General features: G+C 32.4%; 10 protein-coding genes across 10 annotated transcripts; 7 read left to right on the top strand and 3 right to left on the bottom strand.

Annotated features, from left to right (window-relative positions):
* Positions 1-3099: 3099 nt before the first annotated feature.
* NAEGRDRAFT_61718 (uncharacterized protein) lies at positions 3100-3714 on the bottom strand (the record flags this gene model as incomplete). The annotated part of the gene is made up of 1 exon (XM_002682541.1): positions 3100-3714. The coding sequence occupies one exon, from the start codon at positions 3712-3714 to the stop codon at positions 3100-3102; it is 615 nt and encodes a 204-aa protein (XP_002682587.1).
* A 261-nt stretch (positions 3715-3975) lies between these two features.
* Positions 3976-4974, bottom strand: NAEGRDRAFT_61717 (uncharacterized protein; the record flags this gene model as incomplete). Its single annotated transcript, XM_002682540.1, has 1 exon — positions 3976-4974. The coding sequence occupies one exon, from the start codon at positions 4972-4974 to the stop codon at positions 3976-3978; it is 999 nt and encodes a 332-aa protein (XP_002682586.1).
* An 855-nt stretch (positions 4975-5829) lies between these two features.
* On the top strand, positions 5830-6430 carry NAEGRDRAFT_61716 (uncharacterized protein; the record flags this gene model as incomplete). Its single annotated transcript, XM_002682735.1, has 2 exons — positions 5830-6107; positions 6250-6430. 2 exons carry the CDS (start codon positions 5830-5832, stop codon positions 6428-6430), a joined length of 459 nt encoding a protein of 152 aa, XP_002682781.1.
* Positions 6431-6663: 233 nt separating this feature from the next.
* On the top strand, positions 6664-8670 carry NAEGRDRAFT_61715 (uncharacterized protein; the record flags this gene model as incomplete). Its single annotated transcript, XM_002682734.1, has 3 exons — positions 6664-7360; positions 7405-7596; positions 7709-8670. The coding sequence occupies 3 exons, from the start codon at positions 6664-6666 to the stop codon at positions 8668-8670; spliced, it is 1851 nt and encodes a 616-aa protein (XP_002682780.1).
* A 280-nt stretch (positions 8671-8950) lies between these two features.
* Positions 8951-9781, top strand: NAEGRDRAFT_61714 (uncharacterized protein; the record flags this gene model as incomplete). Its single annotated transcript, XM_002682733.1, has 1 exon — positions 8951-9781. One exon carries the CDS (start codon positions 8951-8953, stop codon positions 9779-9781), a length of 831 nt encoding a protein of 276 aa, XP_002682779.1.
* A 160-nt stretch (positions 9782-9941) lies between these two features.
* Positions 9942-11588, top strand: NAEGRDRAFT_77863 (RNA recognition motif-containing protein). Its single transcript, XM_002682732.1, has 2 exons — positions 9942-10882; positions 10927-11588. The coding sequence occupies exons 1-2, from the start codon at positions 9988-9990 to the stop codon at positions 11520-11522; spliced, it is 1491 nt and encodes a 496-aa protein (XP_002682778.1). The 5' UTR covers positions 9942-9987; the 3' UTR covers positions 11523-11588.
* A 24-nt stretch (positions 11589-11612) lies between these two features.
* On the top strand, positions 11613-14106 carry NAEGRDRAFT_77862 (cell division cycle protein 48; the record flags this gene model as incomplete). The annotated part of the gene is made up of 1 exon (XM_002682731.1): positions 11613-14106. The coding sequence occupies one exon, from the start codon at positions 11613-11615 to the stop codon at positions 13941-13943; it is 2331 nt and encodes a 776-aa protein (XP_002682777.1). The 3' UTR covers positions 13944-14106.
* Positions 14107-14315: 209 nt separating this feature from the next.
* NAEGRDRAFT_1387 (uncharacterized protein) lies at positions 14316-16004 on the top strand (the record flags this gene model as incomplete). The annotated part of the gene is made up of 2 exons (XM_002682730.1): positions 14316-14472; positions 14860-16004. Coding segments are annotated over 2 exons (1302 nt in total), but the record flags the coding sequence as incomplete, so codon positions are not given.
* Positions 16005-16286: 282 nt separating this feature from the next.
* On the bottom strand, positions 16287-17633 carry NAEGRDRAFT_45327 (alpha-tubulin; the record flags this gene model as incomplete). Its single annotated transcript, XM_002682539.1, has 1 exon — positions 16287-17633. One exon carries the CDS (start codon positions 17631-17633, stop codon positions 16287-16289), a length of 1347 nt encoding a protein of 448 aa, XP_002682585.1.
* A 338-nt stretch (positions 17634-17971) lies between these two features.
* Positions 17972-24224, top strand: NAEGRDRAFT_77860 (RhoGEF domain-containing protein; the record flags this gene model as incomplete). The annotated part of the gene is made up of 7 exons (XM_002682729.1): positions 17972-18344; positions 18397-18528; positions 18639-20797; positions 20908-21494; positions 22063-22194; positions 22335-23106; positions 23198-24224. The coding sequence occupies 7 exons, from the start codon at positions 17972-17974 to the stop codon at positions 24197-24199; spliced, it is 5157 nt and encodes a 1718-aa protein (XP_002682775.1). The 3' UTR covers positions 24200-24224.
* Positions 24225-26151: the final 1927 nt, after the last annotated feature.

The raw sequence follows: 26151 nt of genomic DNA, 5'->3' as shown, positions 1-26151 counted from the left end.
ATCGATGCTCTTAACAAAACAAATCAGCTATTAGTCGAACAAGCCAAGAATATAGAAAACTCATACAAGGAGCAACTCGATCTAGTGAAAGAAGAAAAAAATAGACAAGAAGAAAAATCACACAAACTTGATCTATCTATCAAAGACTTAAAGCAGAAATTTGCAGAAGCTGAAAAACTGGTTGATCAAACTAGCTCTGCCTTAGAAAAAGAAAAGTCCACCAACGAAAAACTTGAAAATGAACTGAGTGCCAAGAATGAAGAGGTTGAACAACTTAAAAATCGCATAGATTCAGATAACAACCAGCTCGATAATGAGATCAAAAATTTGAAAACACGAGAGCTGAAACTAAAGCAAGATATTGAAGCTCTCCAAACTTCTAATCAAACACTTCAAAATGAGAAAGAAGAAATCACCAAGGAATACCAGCAAAAAATCCTAGATCTTACCAAGTCTATCCAAAATGTTCATTCTCAATTAAGTGATGTAAAGAAAAAGTACATTGAGTTGAAAGAACTTTTCCCTCTCGATTACTCATTTTTCAATACTTTTGTTTCTACATTCCAGTCTAACACTGAAAATCTAGTAATAGAGAAATTGAATGAAATGAGTACATCACTTGGAAATATCTATGAAGGAAAGATGAACTCCCATTTGAGAAGAGTAGAAGAATTGACTAAAAAGTTAGCTCTATTAAAAGTCAAACCACCACCTGTCAAGACTGAAGAACCTCCACAAACTCCAAAAACCCCAAAGAAAGAATTGCCACCAAAGGAACATGATCCAACTTGGAAGTTTATGAAGTTGATGGAAGAAGCTGGCTTTGAGTTTAGCGAAGAAACTTATGAAAAGATGAGAGGAAAATCGATTTTTAGTTTATTAAGAACAGGAAAGAAGCTCAATGCTGAAAGTAAGGAAGATTTCCGCAGTCAAGAACTTGAATACGCAGAGAAAGCTCTTTCAAAATGGCTTCTGAAATTAGCTGGAAATGAATATGACACATCTATTTCACTTTTCAAGAATTTATTGGACGGAGTAATTTTGTGCAAATATGCTAATACTTTGTTCCCTGAGATTGAACCATGTAAGAAATATGTTGAAGGTATGACAAATAACCAAGCTGCTATTGGAAATGTTTCTCTTTACACCAATTTCTGTAAAAATGTTGGTATCTCAACTGTATTTGAACATGACTATCTACTAAAGGCATCAACTGAACCAGAACATAGCTCTGTAAAGGAAAGAAACTGTATTGTCAGTAATTTGGCACTACTTTTTGAGTTTTCTGTTAAATGTGCAGCCCAGCCTGAAATTAGAACTCAATCCTTGAAAAAACTTCAATCACACTCAATCTTCCTTCCATTGGAATCTCCATCTCGACCAATGTTGAGTGCCAGAACAAAAAGCTTTGGAAGCATGTCCTTCTCTAAGGCTCCAATTATTCCACCAAGTACTCCTTCAGAAAATTCTGACGGATCCATTACAGATAGGCAAGCAAATATTGAAGGAATGATGTCTAGTAGAACACACTACTATCAAAAAGCTACAAGTTCTCAAAAGATGTTAGAAGAGGATGAAGAAAAGTATTTCAAGGAAACTATTCTTCAAATTACAGATAGACCTGATGAAGGCCATTCATTGCACAAAATTATAGATGACGGAACTGTACTTTGCATGATTGTGGAGAAATACTATGGAAAGGTTATCAAATATAAGAATAATCCAAACAAATTCCAAAAGAATGATAACCATCAAGCTTTTATTCAAGCTGTTCACAAAATTGCAAAGAATACCCAAAGATTTTCCTATATTCACGATGAAATTGAAAAGGGAAACACCAAATCACTCTATGCCATGTTAAAACTCTTCTTTGAAGAGTTGGAAAAGAATGGAAAACTCAAATTCTCTACTGGTGAAAACACAACTACTGTTGCCACACCACTATCAGCCTCAGGAAACAATAAGGATGAACTGAATAGATTTAAGGAAAAGATTGCCATGATTGACAAATCAGAAGGATACAGCAGTCCATCAACTCCAACCAGTGTTGAAAGAATGTATCAACATCCAAGTCCAATCAATAACTTTAAACTTTCAGATTCAAAACTTCGTGCAGCAATTGTCAATTCAAATCCAAATACTCCTCAACAACAAATGAACAAGGAAGTGGAAATTCCTTCCACCATCAATACTCAAGATGTGAAGAAAAATCACAATGAATCAGTCCCTACCATTACTAAGGAAATCTTCTTCTCTGCTCTTTCGAGAAGAGGAAATAATGATGAGCCACCAATGTCAGCCAGATTATTATCTCCAACTCCAAGAAGCTCAAGATTCCACTTTGATCCAAATAACTTTACAAATAAGGTAGCAGATACAGTTTTCAATAGTGCAAATACAAGCTCTCCTAGAAGACACAGAAGATCATTTATTAGCAGCACAGGTCCTCCAAGAAGTCCAACCACACCAAAAGTGAACTCTCCTCCAAACTCAACATTTGTTACTCCAAGATTGTCAGCAGCAGATAATGAATTATTATATTCTGCATCTGATATTTTCGAAGATCTTATTGATGATTTGGGAGTTATTACAACTGATGAAACATTTGAATTGATACAATATTTCAAACAAGCTGGTTCATATATTATTGAAGATGATCAAAAGGAAGACTTTTTGAAAGCAATCAAAAAGACACCAGCCAGTTTGAATTTCACAGGATGTGACCAATTTATTGACTCGATAGAATTTTCATTAATTATTCAGAATTTGAGAAATAACAAAAAGATCAAGTGTTTGACATTGAGTGGATCTCCTCAATCTATTGGCGTTAATGTTTTGATAGATTGGTTGAAGAATAAGAACAACACACCTTCCTTAAAGAAATTGGTTCTCATTGGATGGAAAGAAATTGATAGTTTACACAAAGTTTGTTCTGAAAGAGGAATTAGTTTGGTTTTGGAATAAATTATTATTATATTCTCTTTATTCTTGTATTTCACATGAGCTAAATCTGTTATCACCTCATTTAAAGTGCTTTTTTGAGATTACTCATTTGTTAATGTGATCTGAACTCTGACAATTTGAATCAATTAAGAAAATTTAAAGGAAATTCTTGTTATCCTCGTCTTCATCGTGATGTTGATGATGTGCCTTAAATTGCCAATGATGAGGCAAAATTCTATGAATAAATGTAGAAATGAAACCAATCACAAACACAGCCAAAAATACCAATGAAATCAAACCAAGTCCAATAGCAACAAAATTAGCAATCGATTTGAAACTTGAATGAATTTGATAAGAGGCAGCATTTGTCTGATGCTCATTCAAGTAGCACGTTACATTCGAGTGAATATCATACTCATAGAATGAATCATGTTCAGTAAATTCCAAAGTTGTCCTATTTCTAGGCTGAGTAGATTTATGAACACATTCAGGCTCATCCAAACAATATCCAACATCATCATCGGGATGTACCCTCACAATTGCTTTACAATAAACAAGACAATTCTCCTCTCCAACAGCTCCTGTTGTACAATGACGATAACACTCCACTCTCGGATCTATCACTGTACATAATCTTTCCTCATTAAATTCATATTTATCTTGATAGAATATTGAGGCCATTCCAAACATAACAGAAAATATGCCCATCAATATTGTAACTCCGAGTATTGAGCCAAGGATGATGTTTCTCAAGTGATAAAGTTTTTGCATTTTTTTTCATTTTGTTTTCTAATGTCCAGATATAAACCCATGACTTTATAAACCTTAAAATGGAATATTAAATGTTTTATATTGTTTTATTAGTTTTCTAATGTTGTTTCATTGCCAATGAAGATCTACTAGATCAACATTGATGAATAAACATTTTTTCAATTATTATGAAATTTTCTTAAAATTGCGAAAATTTCAATTACAATTCGATTTTCTTTTCGTTATCCCCTTTCCAAAATAAGGATATTTCATAATATCCATCTACCTATTATTCATAGCAGCAGAACTAGTAGTAACCACAGAAGGAGCAGCCGATAAATTCTTCAAAAAGTTTGACAATGGTGATGATTCCACTTCCATTCCCACTCTATTAGTAATTGTTGTTACTTGCATTGCTTGCCTCTTGAATGTCATTGGTGAGGTATTAATAGATGTGTTGTTATTAACTCCTCTCTTTACAGGTATTGTTCTTTGAGGAGAATTTCTCATCATTAGTTGTTCTTGTGAAGAAATATTGTAAGTGGTTGTTGTGGCTGGTGTTGACATGGAAAGAGATGTGATTGCTTCATTTCTTCTCTTTTGATTTTGTTGTTGAGCAATGGTTCTTCTTTTATATTCTTCCCAGCAGATTGTGTCAGTATTCCATGCTTGATAGTTGTTGCCAGATTGTGGCGTGTTATTAAGAATGATATTGCCTCTGAGTGAATTCATTCGTGCAATTTTAAAGCTTTTGGTGCCTGAAATTGGATATGTTGATGAGCTGATAGTGGTCAATGAGTTGGAGGATGAGAGTGTGGATGAAGATGATGATGTGCTGGATGTGAGACTCTCTCTCAGTGAGGATGAATTGGACTTGTTTCTTGCTCTTTCTGAGGCGCTTCCCTTTGTGAAGGAAGTGGCAGAGTAGATTGGTTTGATTTCATCATCTGCCAAATTCTCAGAAGAAGGAGCAATTGTCTTGTCTTTCTTTGATTGGTTTGATTTCTTATTGTTTGTTGCTGTTCCAATTAATTCTCCAACAAATCCCACTATAGTTGGTTGTTTATCCACTAGAATAGATCCTTCCCTTGCAATATCTTCTTCTCCATTATCAGGTGATTTGGATTTATAACTCGATTGTCTTTTTAAATGATTTCCTTCGTATTGAGGAAGAGAAGAACTACTTTTTCGATGATGATTAAGAAGATTTTGTAGTGATGATGAATTGGAAGAGGTACCTGTACCAGCTTCAGAAAGTGTCGTTGAAGTGTTGGAGCCCATTTTCTTAAAAGGAGAGTGAAATGTGGCCTTTTTTATAACATGTTTGAGAATTATATATTCATCATGGAAAAGTGTGGCCTTCTCGCTCTACCCCTCCTCTGAAGGACGTTGAGGAAGAGGATGGTGTTACGGTGTGTTGATGTGCAACCATGCACCTAGTCCTCTCCTCCTGTGTGCTCGACTAAATGATCTCGCTCTAGTAATGGAGAACCGAACTGTAGGAGAATGATTCAAATTAGTTCTGTTGTTGTATCGGTTACAGATTCTCACTTTATTGAGAAGACAATATTGAGGGTCAATGTGCAAATTAAGGAATGTTCAATTACTAAAAGGAGAAGTATAAAATCTGTGGCTGAGATTAATTGGACTCTCATTCTCTTGATACAAGATTAGCAAATTTGCACGATTCTTGATAAAGGTATGGCAGTACTTGTTTGGCAATTTAGAGAGTGTTGTGTTTGAGAATGAACAAACTCTCAAACTTCAATTATGAATGTTTTCAGTGAGATTAATAACCCTAAATGTAATACATACCTGAAATTGAGCCATCTTACATGTATTTCGAAATAATAATACTTGCGATCAGAATACAGTGTTAATTTATTTGGTGTGGTTTACAACTACTCTTCAGGTCAATGAGTTATTAGCAGAGATTTCAACAATTGAGGAAAGAGTAGAATAATTATTAAACAATTCAAATCAAACCCAATTTGCTCAAAGAAGACCTCAAAACCATCATATTGTGATGAATTTTAATTCCGATAGAAGAAAATATTCATATTAAAATTCATCACGAAGAAAATAATGTGATGAAGATATATAATAAAATTTAATAAAAATGAAAAAATAAAAAAAATGCCATTCCACGCTCTCAGAACAATCCCTACCCTCTCTAAGGCTGTTAGCAGTAGAGCCACACCAAACTTTATTCTCATGAAACACTTAACTAAACAACCATTGAATGCTAAATTACAACAAGATTTTGTTAATACTATTATTCAAGAACAAGTTGATGTTAAAGATAAACTTCCATCATCATCGGTTTTCCATTTACCTTTGAAGGGAACTGAAGAATTGCCATTCCACATCTCACGCTCTCAATTTGGTTCTCTCCCTATTTATTTGGATTATAAGTATGTAGTAGAGTTTTTTACATGAATTCTAGAATTCTTCTTTTGATTATATTTGATAATAATAATATTTAACTTGTAACAACAACAATGATATAATATGAATGATAATATTAAATTGAATAATTTATTAAAATAATAATAGGAACGGAAGAACAAAAACATTGACTGTCATTCGTAAAGTTAAAGGAGATGTTGCCAAATTACAAGAAGATATTGCTAAAATTACTGGTGAAGAAGTAGTCTTGAGAGCCGGTAACATTTTGGAAGTCAAGGGTAACCACTCTAGAATTTTGAGATTATACCTTCGTGCTGCTGGTTTTTAAATCCAGACTTTTTCATCATTTCATCAACACCTCCCACTAACATTTTCCCCCAACAATTTCTCTTCCCCAACAATCTCTTTCAAACAATAAAACCTTTGGTTATTTTCATTCCTGTTCTATCAATTTAATTCAATCATCTCTGTAATAATCGGATGTTTAACAGAATGATTTCGCCACTAATTGTTCAACAATTCCAAAGATTTGGTCATGAATTTTGCCAATCAATTAAAAAAATGTACAAACGAGAAATCATTAAACAAACAGTAAATAATTGCACATTTCATAGGAAGGCAATCATTGGAAATTGGATCATGACGAGATTTATTCCACCATTTTCACTCTTTAACAATTATTCCAATGGTAGTATTAAAAGTAATAATAATTGTATGATGATGATTAATTCATCATCAGTGTCATCTTTTCATACCTCACTCTCTCATCACTATCAAAAGGGAAAAGTTGTGAAACCAATTACAATTCTCATGATAAATGATGTTTATGAAATTAATGAATCACAGGAGGATGGAGTTGGTGGATTTATTGGATTGAATAGAATTATAAACAAACTTCGTAATGAGGAGAAGGCTAAGGGACATCCAACCATTGTTACTGTCAATGGTGATTTCTTATCTGCTGGATTATTATCAAATTCTTATAAGGGAAAGCATATGGTAGATTTGTTTAATATTTTGGAGATTGATTTGTGTACTATTGGTAATCATGATTTTGATTATGGATTGGATGTTTTAATTGAAAGAGTGAGACAATCTAGATTTAAATGGGTCTGTTCAAATGTTGAATTATTGGATCCAAAATTAAAAACATTGTGTGAAGTTGGATGTAATTGTCAAGATGTTGAACCACCAAAGAATGTCATCTTTCATAGAAAGCATATTATGGATTATGCAATTAATGGAACCAATTTGAAAGGTATTGTAATAATTATAGTGTTTAATTAATATAACATTTCATAGTTGGATTTTTTGGAGTGCTGACTGAAGCAACCAAGCATTTAACAGGTGGATTGAAGAATGATTTAGATAAAATTGTGATTCATCCTTATTTGGATGTTGCAAAAAAGATGGTTTTTGAATTGAAGCACATTGACAAGTGTGATTTGATTATTTGTATATCTCATTTAGATATGGAGCAAGATATGGAATTGAGTAAGATTAAATATTGTAAGTTTATTTACAAATTTCAATTCACTAACTTTTGAAGTAAATGCAATTTTGGGAGGTAACTATTTCAATTTATTTCAATAACTTTAAATTGTAGGACATACTCACTTTCCTTATATTGAGATTTCCAATACGAATAACACTCTTATTGTAAAATCAGGTTCAGATGCAAAATATGTTGCCAAGATGAGTCTAGTTGTTGAAAAGACTGACTCCTCATCAGCCATGCAAAAGAATAATCAATTTGATTCCACAATTTATGTAGACTCTGTTGGTTTGGTACAAAATCGTGAATCCAATGAAGTTGAACTTCCACACGATGATGAATCAGATATTCGTATGAGGAATATGATTGATTACTTAAATTCACAAATTCCACAGGATGCCTACAATGTTTTGGCAATTTGTGAAACTCCATTAAGTTCTTCTACCAATATTTGTCGAAGTAGAGAATCAACATTTGGTAACTTTTTATGTGATGTATTACAAGATTGTTTTGATTGTGACATGGTTTTATTCAATGGAGGCGGTATAAGAGCAGACAAGACCTATGCTGTTGGATATCATATTAAGGTTATTGATATAATGAGAGAATTACCTTTAATTAATGAAATTATTAATATTTCCATTAAGGGAAAGTATATCAAAAAAATAGTGGAATTGAGTTTAGCTCCAATTGATAGTTTAGGAACACTAGGATCAGGATTATATCCACAAGTATCTAGAACTGTTAAAATTGAATATGATAGAAAGAAGAGTCCAGGAAATAGAATTGTTTCATTTACTATTAATGGAGAACCAATTCAGGATGACAAGTATTACAAATTGGTGACAACTAATTATCTAATTGAAGGTGGATTGGATGGTGAAAATTGGCTGAAATCATATACTTACGATAATGCAGATGGTATTCTTGTAAATGCAAATGAAAAATACCATCGTAATAATTTTGTTCACATTCTAAAAGAAGAATTACCTAAAATTGGAAATATTATTTCAAGAATTGAAAATAGAACAAGAGATATCAATAATCCACTCAATGAAAATGAAACTGACTAGAACTGTTTTTGAATATCATCCAATATTGTAAATACATTTAAATTGTCACTTATCAAATTAATATTATAAAAAAATGATGAAACCAGTTTCACCTTCCTCTCTTCCGAAACGCTCCAGTGCTGAACACGAACAACAACCCTCCTCCTCCAACAACAACAATACATTATCTGCAAATTCATCACCCATTCCTCACTCTAAAAGTGAAACTACATTTAAAGCTGCAACAACACTTGTTTCTCTCATTGATGAAACAAATTCAATACATCAACAACAACAATCAATGACAAATAATACAACAACAGCAACAAATAATAGTAATAATAATGGAGCACCAATTAATTCGAGTCAACCACCACCAACAAATGGAAATTCCATTATTGTAAATTCAATAATATTATCGGAAAGGAAAAATCCTCCAATAATAACAGCAACAATAGGTGCAACAGGAAGTAGTGGAAATATTGTAAATAATAGTAGTACTAAAATTGTAGAATTGGGAGTGGAAGAATCGAGTCCATCCATGAGTAATCCATCAATTCCACAACAAGTTGCTCATGCAGTTGTAAATTCAATAGTTAATTCGAATACAGTAACATCAAATAGAAGAATTCATTCATTTAAAAACACAACTATTCAGAGAATTATTGATTTGGAATCGAATTTAATTGCACTCAGTGATAGAACTATTTTTGGTAATAGAAGTGATATCATATTGGAAGAGGAAATTACATACAATTATTTGAAAGATTATTATTACAATAATGATCAACCAATTTCAATAGATGGACAAGATGAATTGCCAATTAATAAGAAAATTGAACCCTACTCACCATCCTTCTCCTATTCATTTAAGGAAGATCAGAGAGCTAGAATGTTATTCTTTTTTTCATTGTTAATTAGTTGTTGTCTATGTTTAATACCACCTTTCATGATGTTTTCATCGGTGCCATGTTGTGTCATGTATTGGTGCACAGATTTGGTGAAATTCAAATCGAGGAGAGCAAAAATCTATGCCACCTTGTTATATTACTTGTCAGTTACATTTTCACTAGTTTGTTTTATTATATTTATCATAATTATTCCATTATCTTTGGTTTCTGCTTTGAAATAATGTTTCAAAAACAATTGGCCAATTATATGTGACTTTCAACAATATTGCACTGATGAAATTTGATTCTTGGATCGAACTCCCTTATTAAAAGAGTAGATTGAGAAAATAAATTGAAATATTTTTGTAAACTTCTAAAAAATATTTTATCTCTAAAAAAATAAAACATTTTGTTTCTAGGTTTAACGAGCAAGCTTCGATTATTAATCATGAGCAGCCACGAAGAAGCTAATAATTCATCAAGTAATAGTAATAACGTAAGCTTTGATGGTAATAATAAACCATCATCACCCGTTAATCACAAACATTCAGGAACATTTAATAATGATAATACTGATAGTGTAGATTCTGCCAGTGGACTTCGTCATCGTATTTTCGCAGGCAATCTAGACTTTGGAACAACCAAAGAACAACTATATGATGCCTTTTCAAAGTGCGGTAAGATTGTGGATGAAATTCGTCTTCATCCAGGTTATGCTTTTATTCAATTCGAAAGCGAGCAAGCCTGTTCAAAGGCTATTGCAACTCTTTCTGGAACACAATTATGTTCTAAACGCATTGATGTACAAATGGCCAAAGGTCCAAATAATTCGCAAAAGAATGTGAATAGTAATAAGAGAAAACTCGATAGTAGAGATCGCCAACAACCACCATCTCGTAATAATAGTAGTAATTTCAATAATAGTGGTGATTCTAAGAATGATCGTTATAGTAGAGGGGACCGAGACAATAAGAATAAGAAGCAAAAGAGAACACCACCACGAAATTCACAACCTCCTCTTCAAATGCCTTCTACTACAATGATGCCAACTTCGTCTCCTTATTCAACTAATTCTTCTGGTGTCACATCTGTTCCAATCTATATTCCAGATCAAACTTTGGAACCATTTGCAAACTTTGTTATGCAAACTCTTAAATCTGGAGGTCTTATCTATCATAACGTTCACATTCGTAATACCAATCAAGGGGAATTGTTCTTTACATCTCCACAATTCCTTCAATTGGTATCCAATGAAAGATTCGTCATTTACATAGTGGCAAGACATGAAATAGCTAGGAATATCGTGTCATTTAAGGCTCTTATGCCTGATGGTACTTCTCCAGGTAAGTTTTTCAAAATCTGAAATAATATTCTGACATTATATTAGGTTTCGCTGATACAATGATTACTGATATCTGTTCGTTTATTCTTAATGCTCCTCCACCTCCTGTTCCAGTATCTAATGTCTACCAACAATATTCAATGCAATATCCTGTTGTTCCTCCAACAAGCACTCCTCAACCTTCTCTCAATATTCCAGGATTATCTTTCGGATATAATCCACCTCAACAACCTTCTCAAAATTACAACAACAATAGACCTGCAAATCAAGGAGGAAATTACGGAAATAGAGACAATAGATCCTCATACAATAACAATAATAATAGAAATAACAATAGTAGAAATGATAGAGGTGGTAATAACAGCAATAGAAATGATAGAAGAGATGATGATCGTCGTGGAAATAACAATAATAGATCAAATAATTACAATCGTGGTGGAAATAATAATAACAATTACCAGAGGGATTCTGGATCCAACAGTGATAACAATGAAGTACAAGGTCTTATCATTAAATTGTTGGACACCATCAACAAGAAACCATCTAGCTCATCTAATTCTTCCATTCTCCTTTCTGAGTCTGCTAATTCAACAACAGGTAATGATGACTATAGCAGCCCTTCTGATCACCATTATCAATAATTCGAACCATCTCTTTTTATTCCACATTTAAACCCTAAAGTTGTAAATAAATTATTCAAATAAAACAGTGAAATTTTGTTGAATAAAAAAATGACTGAAAAAGCAAGAGCCATCAAGAGAGCCTTTGTAATAGAGGAAGAAAAAAGTTTATCCTCCGAGGAGAGTATTGTGTGGTTGGATGAAGATACACTCAACCAATACAAACTAATTATTGACCAATATACAACAATTTCTTTGGATTATGTTTCCTCAACATCGGGAGAAAAATTGAAAATTAAAATTTATGCCAAGATTAAATTGGATAGGAATATCATTGCAAAGCAGGCCAAAATTTCTAAATATTTATATGAGGAATTTATGAATAGGATAGTGAAAGCATTTCCGAATGATAATGTAAATATTAGTGATCAACAATTGCTGGTTTTTATTTCTGGGCAAGTGAATAGAGAGGATGCTCTTGTTGCTAATGAATTGAAATTGATTTTTCATTCTGTAGAAAAATTGGATAATTCCCCAATTATTGATACAATTCTTTCTAATAGAACTCTAGTGAAAGATTTAGTATTAATGAATTCCGATAGATTTAAATTATGTTATCAATCGAATTTATTTTACACTTTTAATATTTTGGAATTGAAATTTAGATTCAGATTTGTTGGATTCAACTCAAGCGAGGAGTTGACAATCTTTAAAATTAATAACACTACAAAATTTAACATTCAAAGACATCAAGAGCAACAACAGGAGTGTGGTACTACAATAGAACACGATGATTCCCTTCAAGATATTTCATTTGAAAAACTTGTTAAAAAGATTACCAATAATCCAGATATTCCAATTTATCATGATGTTATAGCCGAGCTTATTTATTATATTTTGAACGAGAGGTCACATATTTTGATAACAGGAGAAGGAGGTGTGGGGAAAACCTTTTTGGTGAATTACACATTGGAAAAGTTATCTGAATTAGTTAAACAAACACACTTTGAAAAGATATTCATATCAGCAACTGACATGTTTCAGAGTGGTCTTGGAGAGAGTGAAAATGCATTGAAGAGTTTACTTTTATCAGCTCCAAGAATTGATGGCAAAGAAATGAAAAAAGAAATCATCAAGCTTGTAGTTATCGATGATATCGATAACATGTTAACGAGTGATAGTAGATATGAGAGTGGAAGAATTGATAGAAGTTTAATATCAGAGTTGGTACACTTTTTTGATATTCAGGCTCTGCAAAATAGAAAATCAAATATGAAAACAATCATTATTGGTATAACAAGTAATGTTGATAGAATAGATGGTTCATTAATTAGAGTAAATCGTCTGGAAAAGGAAATTGAGATGAAAGTTCCATCTCCAAACCAACGATTGTCTATCTTGAGATATTTGATGAAAAAGTTTGATTTAAACGAGTCTGATGGAAATATCAAGTCATGTCAACTTGATACTCAAGGATTTGTGTGGGCAGATTTTGTTAAATTACAGAGCTTACTCGACATTGAAAAGATGGAGATTGGAAAACTCAATTTTGACTCACTCAAAAAATCAATATCACGAACAAAACCAAAAACATATTACCAAGAAAAACCATCTGAAGATTCAGAACTGACAGACAATTTCTCAGAGAATCTTGCTGGTATTGATAAGATAATTGACCAAGTGAAATTATCAGTTATTTATCCATTTCTGAGATATGATAAGTATGTTGATATTGGAGTGCAAGTACCAAAAGGAATGCTAATTTATGGACCTAATGGAGTGGGTAAATCCACTCTAGCCATGTGCATTGCAAGAGAATGCAAAGCAAATTTTATTAGTGTCCAATGTCCAGATATTTTAAGTAAGGTTGTAGGTGAAAGCAGTAGAGCTATCAAACAACTATTCGTGACAGCAAGAAATTGTGCTCCGTGTATTCTTTTCTTTGATCAATTTGATTCAATAGCAAGGAGTAGAAATGATGAGAGTGGAGGTTCAAGTAGTGATAAAATGTTATCGACACTTCTTATTGAAATGGATGGTGTTCATCAACATTACAAAAAGACTAGTTTAGCTGATGATGAAATGGCTCAAAATGATAATATATTCATTCTCGCTGCAACAAATAGAATAGACCTACTGGACAGTGCTGTACTAAGACCTGGAAGAATTGACCAACATATTTATTTACCTCTTCCAGATGAAGAATCTAGAATAGAGATTTTATTACTCAAAACAAATGGAATGCCAATTAAGGATTCTGAAAACTGTATCGATGAAATGGCCAAAAGAACAAGTGGATTTTCTGGAGCTGATTTGGATAATTTATGTCGTGAAGCTGCCATACTTTGTCTGAGAGAAAATATGCAAAATGAATTCATAGAAAAGAGTCATTTTGAAAAGGCACTCCAATCCATAACAAAGATTAAACCAAATCTCAATTGAAAAAGGTGCAACCATTTATTATCTATTGATTGAACTCTATTTTACAATGAAGATTTACTGTTTCTAATTGCCAACTGCAATTTTCATCCACATTTGATTCAACACACAAATTTAAAAAGGTCCAATTCTGTAGTCCTTCCTATTAAATAACAAAAGTATGCTTACAACATTGCAAATCATCATCACCCATATTACCTATTCTCTCCTTTCACCACCACCATAGCATCACATCCTCGTCTCCAAATTATCCAAAAACAAAATCCTTCCTCGATCCACAACAAACAGCTAGCAAAATCCGAAAAAAGAAAAATGGCTTCATACGACAATACACAACAACCCGAATTAACATACAATCCACTGACTCATACACTCTCGAAGGATCAAGTGATTCAAGATAGAAGTAAATTCCTTGCCAAGGCACAATATACATTCTATCAGAAACCAATCATGTTGGTCAAGGGAGAACGTCAATATGCTTGGGATGAGAGTGGAAAGAAATATTTGGATTGTTATGCAAATGTTGCTCATGGTAAGTAGTTAATTAGTTGGAGCCTTTGATTCTAGGAGTACTAATTTAATCTTACTTGTCTGATGCTGCTGTAATAATTGTACTATTTGGGTTAATTTCACCTTTTAATCTTTATGATAATCATGTGATGATGGTTCAAAATTATGAATTTTTGAATATTCAAAAATTGGAACGTTTTTTGAACTTGGCCAACTTATATTAATTTGGTGATTGTGTGAATGTATCTAACTACTACTACTTATTATTGTGTGAAATATTCATTAAATTGCATATCCTATTTGAATGCTGGTATCCACCGATACTGATAATAATAATAATAATTGCATGATGATGATGAAAATATTTAAAATATGCTACAATATATTCGGATGAAATGATGAATAACAGTTGGTTATGCTCATCCACATGTTACTAAAGCTGCTACTGAACAATTAATGTGCATCAATTCGAATACTCGTTATTTACATGACAAGATTGTTAAATTGGCCGATAAATTAACATCCAAAATGCCAAAGGATTCAGATTTGAATGTTTGCTTCTTTGTAAACTCTGGAAGTGAAGCTAATGATTTGGCAATTCGTTTGGCTCGTGTCTATACATCGAGAAATACAGTTGTTGCTCTTGAAAATTCATATCATGGAACTACAGGAACATGTACAGGTGTTTCATCTTCAATTTCAACTGGTACATCAGCCAAATGTCCTGATTGGGATTATTATGCAAAGGATGTGGAATATATTAGAGTTCCAGATTTAATGAGAGGTCCATATCAAAAGGAAACAGCTGTTTCTGAATATATCAAGGATATTGATGGTGCTTATGAAAAGAGAGCCAAAGGAGAAAATGATCATGATATTGCTGCATTCATTCACGAAAGTATTCAAGGTGTTGGTGGTCAATTTGTTTTCCCACCTGGTTATCTTCAACAAGTTTATGAAAAAGTTAAGAGTAGTGGTGGTATCTGTATTGCTGATGAAGTTCAAACTGGTTTTGGACGTATTGGTTCACATTTCTGGGCTTTTGAACATGATCAAGTTGTTCCTGATATTGTTACAATGGGTAAACCATTTGGTAACGGTCAACCACTTGGTTGTGTTGTCACAACAAGAAAGATTGCTGAAGCTTTCAATAATTCTCAATATTTCAATACTTTTGGTGGTAATCCAGTTAGTTGTGCTATTGGATTATCAGTTATTGAAGTAATAGATCAAGAAAATTTACAACAAAACAGTCTGGAAGTTGGAACATATTTAAAGGATGGACTTACTAATCTCATGAAATATCACAAATTGATTGGTGAAGTTCGTGGTAAAGGTCTCTTCCTTGGAGTTGAATTGGTTAAAGATGCTCACTCTGGTGATCTTACACCAGCTCAAGATGAAACCAAATTTATTTGGGAAAGAACTAAAGAATTGGGAGTTTTAGTTGGTTCAGGTGGTCCATTAAGAAATGTTCTCAGAATTAAGGGTCCAGTCTGCCTCACAGTAGAAGATGCTCAATTCTTAATTGACTGTCTAGATCATGCCTTAACAGAAGCTGAATCTGGAAAGACACTTTCGTTTGGTAAAACTCTTCCAACTACTCGTGTTACTACTTCTGAATCGAAATCAACAACTAAATCTAAAAGTAGCAGTTTATGGCCAACTATTGCTGCCTTCACTTTACCAATTAGTATTGCATTAATTTCTAAAGTGTTTAAACAATAGAGATAAGAATTTAATTTATATAATATGATAAAGGTTAAACTAATTTTTTGAACACTTTCTAGATAAGGATTGAGAAATAATCGATGATTATTATGCTTGTTTTTTCTTCTAAATTTCTTCCTCACCAACCTGTACAACTTCTAAATAGTCTTGTTGAAGGGTTCTAAGTTCCTCTCTGCATTGCGTAAATTCTTCTTCTTGTGCTCCTTCTTTAAGGTACCAGTGAAGGAATGGCTTTTCAGAGAATAGTTTATCAAAATTTTGCCCCATTCTGGTAAATGTTTGGCTAATACTGGTTGAGTTGGCAAAAACATGGGCATTTCTATCCATTGAGCAAATGTTTCCTCCAGGAATGGTCAATGGTGGGCTATAGTCAATTCCACATCTGAATCCAGTTGGACACCAATCAACAAATCTAATTACTCTTGAGGTCTTAATAGTGGAAATGGCATGTCCAACATCTTTTGGAACTATGTCTCCTTTATATAGAACAACACAAGCCATGTATTGACCTTCCAGTAAATTACAATTCGCCAACACTGAATGTTTGTCTAAAAAGCAACTCCTTGTCAACTCAGTAACATTTGGTCGTTCATTGAAAACATGATTCTTTGGGAAAATATTACTCATTGAATGGATTAGATATTTTACACTAGGGTACGGGATGAGATTGTTCATGATTTCAGAAATGGATACGTGTAAACAACCTTCCTTCCTCAAATGAACTGTTGTCGATGATATTGTATGGGCAATGATTTCGTTCAAATCTGTCATCTTTGGCTGCTCAAGTTGTAGCTTGTTTTTACAAATATCAATCAATGCTTCATTTTCCAATATTACTGAAACATCTGAATATTCACGAATTGAATTCCATCCTAATAGAACATTATACGGCTCCACACATGAAGATACAGAACTTGGTGCACCTATAACATCAAAACTCAATTTAAGCTTCTTGTCAAACTCTGATGACAGTCTCTCCAGCAATGCATCTCTAAAACCTGATCCAGTTCCTCCATTCAGTGATGAAGTAATTAAGAAACCCTCAAGTGCTTCACATTTTTCTACCATATTCCTAATTCTTTCCAAACAATTTTCTAACACTAAACTTCCTCCAACTCCTCTTCCAATAGCAAAATTATTGCCTGCATTCTCATTACCGCTCAACAAACTTTCCCTCTCATACATTGAGTTGTTTTTCATTCTGATCTTATCAATACATTCAGAATCCAAATCAACAAATAAAGCTCTTGCCTTCCAATTTCCATTTTTTGTTTCGGAAAAGAATGATCTTTGATACTGTTCAATAGAATAATCAGATGAGCTTTGTGGCAAAGATTGAATACCTGTCGTATGATCAATACCATGTTCTAAACAATATAATTCCCAACAAGTATTTCCGATTTGAGAACCTGCTTGTCCTATATGAATTGAAATAATTTCTCTATTCTTCATCACGACAACAACAATTTTTGCACAAGCCTTTATTATGAAGACTTTGCTATATTTTTTTAAGCTTTTTGATTACCAATTTGGATATTTGTTGAGCAGACAGAAAAAAGGCTTTGATTGTAAATGTTAAAAAAATTGATTTCCAAGTTCCTTCTTTAAGGAGGTTTCACTATGTTGAAGAAAAAATTAAGATGTTACCATATGATATTAAGGAAAATTGTGTTTTGTTCCGATAAATCCACTAATAAATGTGGGTAATATTTGGTGTTGTGCACTTCTTTCAATAAGATGACAACTATTTTCAAATGAAGTTTGACAAGTAAAAACAAAACAAAAAAAAAATGTCATCAATTTCCGAACGTTTGCAACAAGTATTAGAATTTCAAAAGAAGGGAGATATAGCAAGTGGACATTCAATTCTTGTTCAAATGACAAGAGAAGCCAGAACTGCAGATTTTCAAAATGAACTTTTAAAATCTTCAGAAGAAGCACTTGATGATCTTTGTTTAATGTTGGCAAACAAGGAATTAAATTTTAAATTTATTATTGTTAATATTTTAGCAACAGTTGCAAGTTTAAATCCAAAATTATGTCAGGAAATTGTAAAGAGATCGGATACTATTGATGAAATGATTACAACTGCAAATGAGCATAAAACAATGATGCAACCTGTGAGAGATGTTACTGGTTTTTTAAGAAATGCTTGTTTGAATGGTAGGTTTATGTGACATTTTTGACTTTTGACATTTTGAATTTTTACTAATAGCTGAAAACAAATCAACACTTGTTAGATTTAAATGTCATGAAATGGCTCTTGTTTTAATGTCACATTATAATGTTAAACAAGGTGAATTTGTTTTGGATAATTGTTGTTCAATGTTGAGTTTACTTGTTAGAAGTATGTTCATTCTCTTTTAAACAATATTATTAATTATTAATATTATTAATATGTAATATTATTGTAATGTCATGTTTTTATAATATTGTAATGTAATGAATTTAAAAAAGATGATACTGAATTGGCATTTCTTGTAGGAACAACTTTGGGTGGAATTTCTTCAATTAAAAACATTTTATCAGATGAAAATCTTCAAAAAGAAGCACAAAATGCTCAAAATGCTGGAACTCAACGTCTTGTAAAATCAGCCATTCAATTATTTCAATATTTATGTCACTTTTCACCTGCCAATCATAAAACTATGATTCAAAGTGGTGTTCCTGCACTTTTAGCACAATTAATTCAAACATTTGATTCTACTTTTCCAGATGCTTCACAAAGTTCAATGAAAGTTCTTCATATTTTAGGACTTTCTAATTTGATTGGAACACAAGGTGGAAATCCATTTTTGAAAGAAGATACAATTGGAGGTACAATTCAAGATTTGAAATCAAATACTCCTGCCAAACAAAAGAAGGCATGTGAAATGTTATGGGAAGCAACTGAAGTTGAAGAAAATATTGCAGCATTTGTTAAATCTGAAATTCCAGATATTCTAATTTCATTAATGGAAAGTGAATATTTACAAATTTTAGAACCAGCAACTGGTGCACTTTCTAATCTTGTTAGAGATCCAGGTGTTCTTGTTAAATTGGCTTCAAGAAAAGTTCTCTCCACTCTCATTTCATTTATCAAACAAGAGGAGAGTGTTAAATTAGTTCTCCATGCAGTTGCTATTTGTGTTTATATTGGTAATTCGAGTACATTATTGGAAAGATTGAGTGAAATTAATTTTGCTTCAATTTGTTCTCAAGTTTTTGATCGTTTCTTCCAAATGTTGGATATTAAGGAGGTTGGACAAGTTGAAATTCAAATCTTGATGGCTCTCTTGAAACTCTTCTCCAATTTTGCAAGAACAAAGAATTCTGCCATTGAACTGAAAGAAACAGGTGTTGTAGATGCCTTATTAGGAGTTATTATGAAGGAAGCCACACGTCAAAATTATGAAATTAGAAAGAATGCATGTGAAACATTGTACAATTTATATAAGGTTGATGAAATTAGAGATTACATTGATGCCATTGATGGAGCTATGGGTTACATGACAGATATGATTGAATTAATTGACTTGTCTAATTGTGATAGAATTCTCAACATGAAGAATAATGGTGCTTCAGAAGATGAAATTAGACAAGCTCTCGATGAAGATAATAATTCATTCGCAGATGATGTTAACTTTGATAATAATCAAATGTTCAAACTTGCAAGCTTTGATGATGATTCTGATGATGATGATACCAATTCTGAGGATGACTATGATGATGAAGAGGATGATGATTCTGATGAGGAAGATCAAGAAACCAAAGTTGGAACTGCCACTGCAGGTGGTGATGATGATTTGGAGGCATCTGAATTGGAACCAGAAGAATTGGATGGTGAATTGGAGCCAGAAGAGTTGGAGCCAGGAGAATTGGAACCAGAAGAGTTGGAGCCAGAGGATGATGATCTCGAACCTCAAGAATTGGAACCAGAAACTGACTCTGATGATGAATTACAAGCTTCAGTTCTCGATGAAGAATTGGAATTACAAGCTGAATTGGAAAAACTCAAAGAAAAGGAAGAAGAGGAAGACAGAAGAAAGTACGAAGCAGAGAGAAAGAAAAACGAAGAAAAGGAAAAACTCAAAGCAGAAAGAAGACTTCAAAGAAAACTCAAAAGAGTTGAAGAACTCAAAGAAAAGCAAAAGGAAGATGAAGAAGAAGAAAAGAAGAAGGAAAAGAGATTAATCAAGAGAAAGGCCATCTCTAAGGAATTGCTTAGTACTGAGGACAGTTACGTTGGTGCTCTCGATGCTACCAGAAAATTCTACATGGAACGAATTGTCACTGCTCCAAAGCAAATTATTCCAAAAGACAAATTTAATGTTATTTTCAAAGATATTGATTTGATTTATAAGGTCAATTATGCATTCCTTCAAAAACTTAAAGCACTCTTTGAAAATGAAGATGAATTAATGCAAAATATGGAATATCGTATTGGTGAATTAGTTTTATCATATGCTCCTTCATTCAAGACCTATTGTTCATTTGTTAATAATTATGATAGAGCTGAAGCAATGATGTTTTCATGTATTAAGCAGTACAAACCATTTGCTGATTTCTTAGATCAAGTTTCAAATGAATTACTTGATTTGGGATATCGTCAAACTGACTTGGGTTCATTCTTAATTGTAAGTTTTTAATTATTCAAAATTCTTAACATTATTTTTTTACTATTTTCTTATCAATATTTATCTTTCTCTCCCTCTCTCTATATACATATTATACAAATATATTTTAGCAACCTGTTCAAAGATTGCCACGTTACAATCTTCTTTTAACTGATTTAATGAAGAATAGTGATAATACCAATTCAACAGGTTATAAAATTTTAAAGAGAGCTCTTGGTGAAGTTCAAAATATTACAGGTTTCGTCAATGAAGCCAAGAGAGGTGTTGAATTTATGGCCATGGCTTCAAAATTATTGGAAAAGTTACAAATTACACTTCCAGAAAATTCAGAAAGAAAATGGATCCACACTGAAAAGAAAGTTCGTGGTTACATTTATGAGAAGAGAAGAGTTGAGGCAACTAAGAATAAGGCACCTTATCAAATGTCATTTCACATCTTATCTGATTATGCAATTTTAAAGAAGAAGGGTGCAATGAAGGGTAAGAAGGTTTACATCTTTAGTTTGAAACATGCAAGAATTAGAAGAAAGGCAGCAGATTTAGATAAGGATGGTTTATCAATGACTTTGGAAGATGAAGAACAATCAAGAACAACTCCACCAGCCATTGAAGTTGAAATGAAATTCATATCCAAAGATATGAGAGAGGAAATGTTAACAAAATTGGAAAATATTCACTTGGACTTGATGAGTCAAAAGTAAATTTAAAGTCCAATAAGTTTTATGCATTCCAATTCGACAAGATTGTAATCATAAATGTAATATAAGATAGAAATATCCGTTGTTCGCTTTATTATTATGATAATTTGATTGGGGTAATCCAACGACTATTACAACGTTTCTCTTTCCAACGTATTAAGTATCCAAATGTTCCGTAACAATACAGTAATAATGTTATTACTACTGCAGCAATAGTGCTGCTTAGTTGAGATTTGAAAACTGTAATTTGATGAACATTTACATGTGCTCATCGTCAACATCAACATGATGACGGTGGATAACAAATTAGACAAAAAATACAACACAACAATAGCACAGCACATTCTGGTGGTAGAACTTTTCTCAGCCTTTTTCAAAGTTATCATCATCATTGCGTTGTGTGAGCCTTTGTCAAAATCGTCCCATTTATTTGTATATTATTTTATTATGTAATCATTGTGGACATATATTTAACAAATTTATAACAACAACAACATTAATAATTATTTATATCAACATTATAATTGTAATTAATAATAGTAATATGCAAAATACATTAAAATTTAGATATTCGGAGGAGAATATTCTCCAAAGCTTTTTACCCTTCCTTGATAGTCATAATTATTGTTATTGTTCCTTCATGTTTTCAACATTTCAACAAATATTGAGACAAAAACTTATTCAATCATCAGTTATTAGGTATGTGTTTACAGTGATGGAGTTGGTTGTACTAATATTTTAATTAGAATCAAGGAATGGATGTTAATTAGTTACAAGAAATTGAAATTTACAAAGGATATTTCACAATCATTATTTCATCTTTTTCAATCAAATTATAGAGAATTTTCATTACCAAATGAAAATGCTGTAAAATTGGAACCATTCTTTCTTTATGTTTATTTTCAAATGTTTGCTTTTGAAAAGTACTTGTCACCAAAACATGTTAATACTGAAACTGGATTTAAAGATAATCAATTGGATATTTATTTAATTTTTAGAACTTGTCTTGATGATTTACTGAAATTAGTTTCTGATAATGATAGTGTTCTCAATTCTACACAAGTTAATCATATGTCTGTATTTTTATGTGAGGAAAAGGATTTTAAATCAATGAATTTATCAAAAGCTTTTCCTTTTTGGTGTAAAAGTCCATCACTTTCTCACAAACAAATATTTAAATCATCATTTTCTTCTTTAGAAAAGAAGAAACAAAAAATAATTGATGAGAGAATGTTAGATCCAGAACTTTCTCTCATGGTACGTCATGATAGTGAAATGATTGATGATGATTCCAGATTTAATTTTGAAGAGGAAGATATTGCTCATGTCAATGCTCCAGAATATGTAGAGTTGGGAGTTATTAGGAATTACATTTTGGATAATTTGGATAGAAGTAATTTTCCTCATCATATTACAATTCGTAATATTACTTCAAATTATGTTTTCTATAATCATGAATCATCAAATATGGATACATTCTTTGAAATTTCAAATGTGGGCGAACATTCATACATTTGCATTCTCCAAAATCATTTACAAACCATTTGTGTAAAAAATTGTAAAGATTGTACATTAGTTTTTGGAGTTATTCGAGGAATGCTTCATGTATCAGTAAGTTATTTTCAAATATTAATATTTATTTAAATGCATTTATTTCAATGACACATAATGAAAATTATTATTACATGTTGTTAAAATGTAGAATTGTTCAAATGTTAATATTATTTGCCTAACCAATGCTATCAAAATATCCTACTGTACAGATTGCCAATTTTATTTATGTTGTAATAATAGACCCCTTGTATTCACATCAAATAGGAATATTCAATTCGCTCCCTATAATACTACCTATACAGAATTAACGAGACAACTTTCACTTCACGATTGTAATATTGATCCAACCCTTAATTATTTTTCACAGCCCTTTGTGGTTGACTTGGATGCACTTCATCAATTACCACATGGTTCCCATCAACATGCTTCACCTTCATCTAATTTAATGCAAACTGATTCACTTTCAATCAGTACAACACCTCCACCTTCACCACCAAGTTTTGGAACACCTAAAAGTTTTGAAAAATCTCCATCATCACCTCATGGATCATCAAATTCTCATTCCTTTAACATGTCTCCCTCACACATGAAATCTAAAAATCCAACCTCTCCCAGGGGAAGTGATAATCATCATCGTCCTCATCACCCAACAGTGGCAACAACCACTTCATGTTTTTCAATTATGGAACCATCTCATTTCCATCTTCACTTTATTCCATTTGAGAATTATAATGCCAAAAGTTCAGGAAAGAGTAAAAATCCAGGTACCAATGGAAGTGGAGTTTTAACCATTGCAGAAATATTAACAAAAATTCCAAGTCCACTCCCAAAAGAATATCAAACAGAAATTCAGAATCGAACGAAAACTATTGCTAATTTATTTGATCACATTAAACAAAATTCCAATCAGATAGCTAACAAGTTAATGATAACACATGGACTTGACTCTACCCTAAACTTACAACAGCAAGCTCAGTTTCAGAATCAACAACATCAATTAATTCAAAACAAAATGATGGATTATATGAATAGAAAGTTCAGAGAATGGCTCGTTCAAAGTGGTTTTGATAAGGAATATAAAGTTTTTCTACCTCCATCTGGTCAGAGAAATGCAGCTAGAAAGAGAAGTAATAGTGGATCAAATAAGTAAACCCGCTCTCAATGTTTTCAATGCATTTCCCCTCTAGTTTTCTATTATTTTAATGATGAATTATTATTATTAGATTATATTCTCTCTACAAATTTCTAGACTTTCGAAATACAACCAAGCAGATTTTCTATTAGGATTTGTCCTAGCCTCTATATTTTAATAAGGAAAAAAATGCCCTCTCATACAACAGCACAAGCCTCAAAGGAGCTGAAATACAATTTAGAGGATGATGATGACGATGATGAAGGTAGGTTGTTTAGTGTGGTAATAATAAGAATTAACGGTTTTTTAAAAGAATACACTGATGAGGAATATACTTCATCGGAAAGTTTCATGGAGGATGTGGAATCACAACAAGTACTTAGAAATAGATTCTTAACCAAATTCGAACTAAGAAAGGCATTAAAACATAAGGATGATTTTTTCTTGATTATGGATGATATTAATGATCCGAATAAGAAAATGGATTTGGATACATTTATTCAACAAGCAGATAAGGTCAAATGCTTAAAAAAGTACACCTCATATTGTGTGGTTGCTCATAGTATTAGTAATGTGGTAATACCATTAGAGGAATTAAATAAGTTTGGTGGAGAATCAATAATAACAGTGGAATACAGACTTTCAGCAACTCTTTATCACACTCAATCAAAATGCTTTGTCAGCAGGACATTTAAAGGACCAATAACAGGAAGAAATTATGTAAAACAAATTAAGAAGGATCAAAATAGAATTCAAGAAACAATCGAGTTCGAAACACCATTATTTTTCTATAGTAATATTGTGGATGAATTTGTTGTGATGGTAGTAGAACTAGTATGTGTTTTAAAGCATAAAACTCATGTAGTACATGAATTTGGAGCTGGTTGGACTATTATGAGAGTTTTTAAAGAAACTAAATATGGAAAAACGATTGAGCATTTACCTAAACTCTCAGATTATGTTAATGACGAAAACTTTAATGTATCTCGGGAGGGTTCTTTTTATGAAGGGACTCCAAGAATATTACAACAATTACAAGAGCCAATCGAAGATCAACTCAACAAAAAACTAGGAACTAAGATATTCTTTTCACTATTTAGGCATCCTCTTCTCAAAGACACAGGATGCTGGTCATTTTTCCGACCAAACGATATTGTTTCTCAAAAAGACTTCATACCTGGCATTAGATTTAATCACAATAAGCACTTGTGCGATTTGGTAAAACCTGTTTTATCAGAAACAGTTCAATTGAGGTTAAGTGGGATTTCCATCAAATTACCAAAACAATTTGAGCAAAAGTTATTGACCTACATGAAAGATCAAAGAAAAAAAGAACATGGAGAGTATATTAATCCTGATAGGGATGTTATAATCTCAAAAAGAATAGTAAGCATAGGAAGTCATAACACTTTCACCTATTTCCAAGGACCTTCAGAATCAACATTGGTTCCAGTTAAGGATCAAGAAACTGGAGAGTTGTCAACTCTTGTATTGGATAATAACTTTTCTTTAAACTTCTTGCCATTGGATTTGTGTGGAATACTATTCGAAATTCAATACGTATTTGAAATACCACTCCCTCTAGGAGAATTTAAGAGATCCTTTATGGATAAGTTAATTGGAAGTAATAAGAACAAGAAAACAATTCCTGAAATTGATTTTACAATGTATTCTGTTGTTGTTGGAAATTTTGCATTCTTTCCAACAGCTGCTAAAAGTGGTTCCATTGAACAAGAATTATACACTGCTGCAGGTTTGAGTTTCTCTGGTAAACCAATCTTCAAAATACCAACAACCATCTCGGATAGACCAGATCCATTCATGATAAAATTCAATTTTGAAACTGGAGCTGAAAATGAAAAACCATTATCGGCTGAAAAAACTAAGCCTCCACAAAAACAGCAGCAAATAGAGGAACAAATTAAGGTACCAGAACATCAACCACCACCAAAAACACCTCCAATAAGAGA

The sequence above is a fragment of the Naegleria gruberi genome, assembly GCF_000004985.1.
Source record: "Naegleria gruberi genomic scaffold NAEGRscaffold_2, whole genome shotgun sequence".
In the NCBI taxonomy this organism is placed as follows: Eukaryota; Heterolobosea; class Eutetramitea; order Acrasida; family Naegleriidae; genus Naegleria; species Naegleria gruberi.
This window is presented reverse-complemented; position numbering and strand designations above follow the sequence as displayed.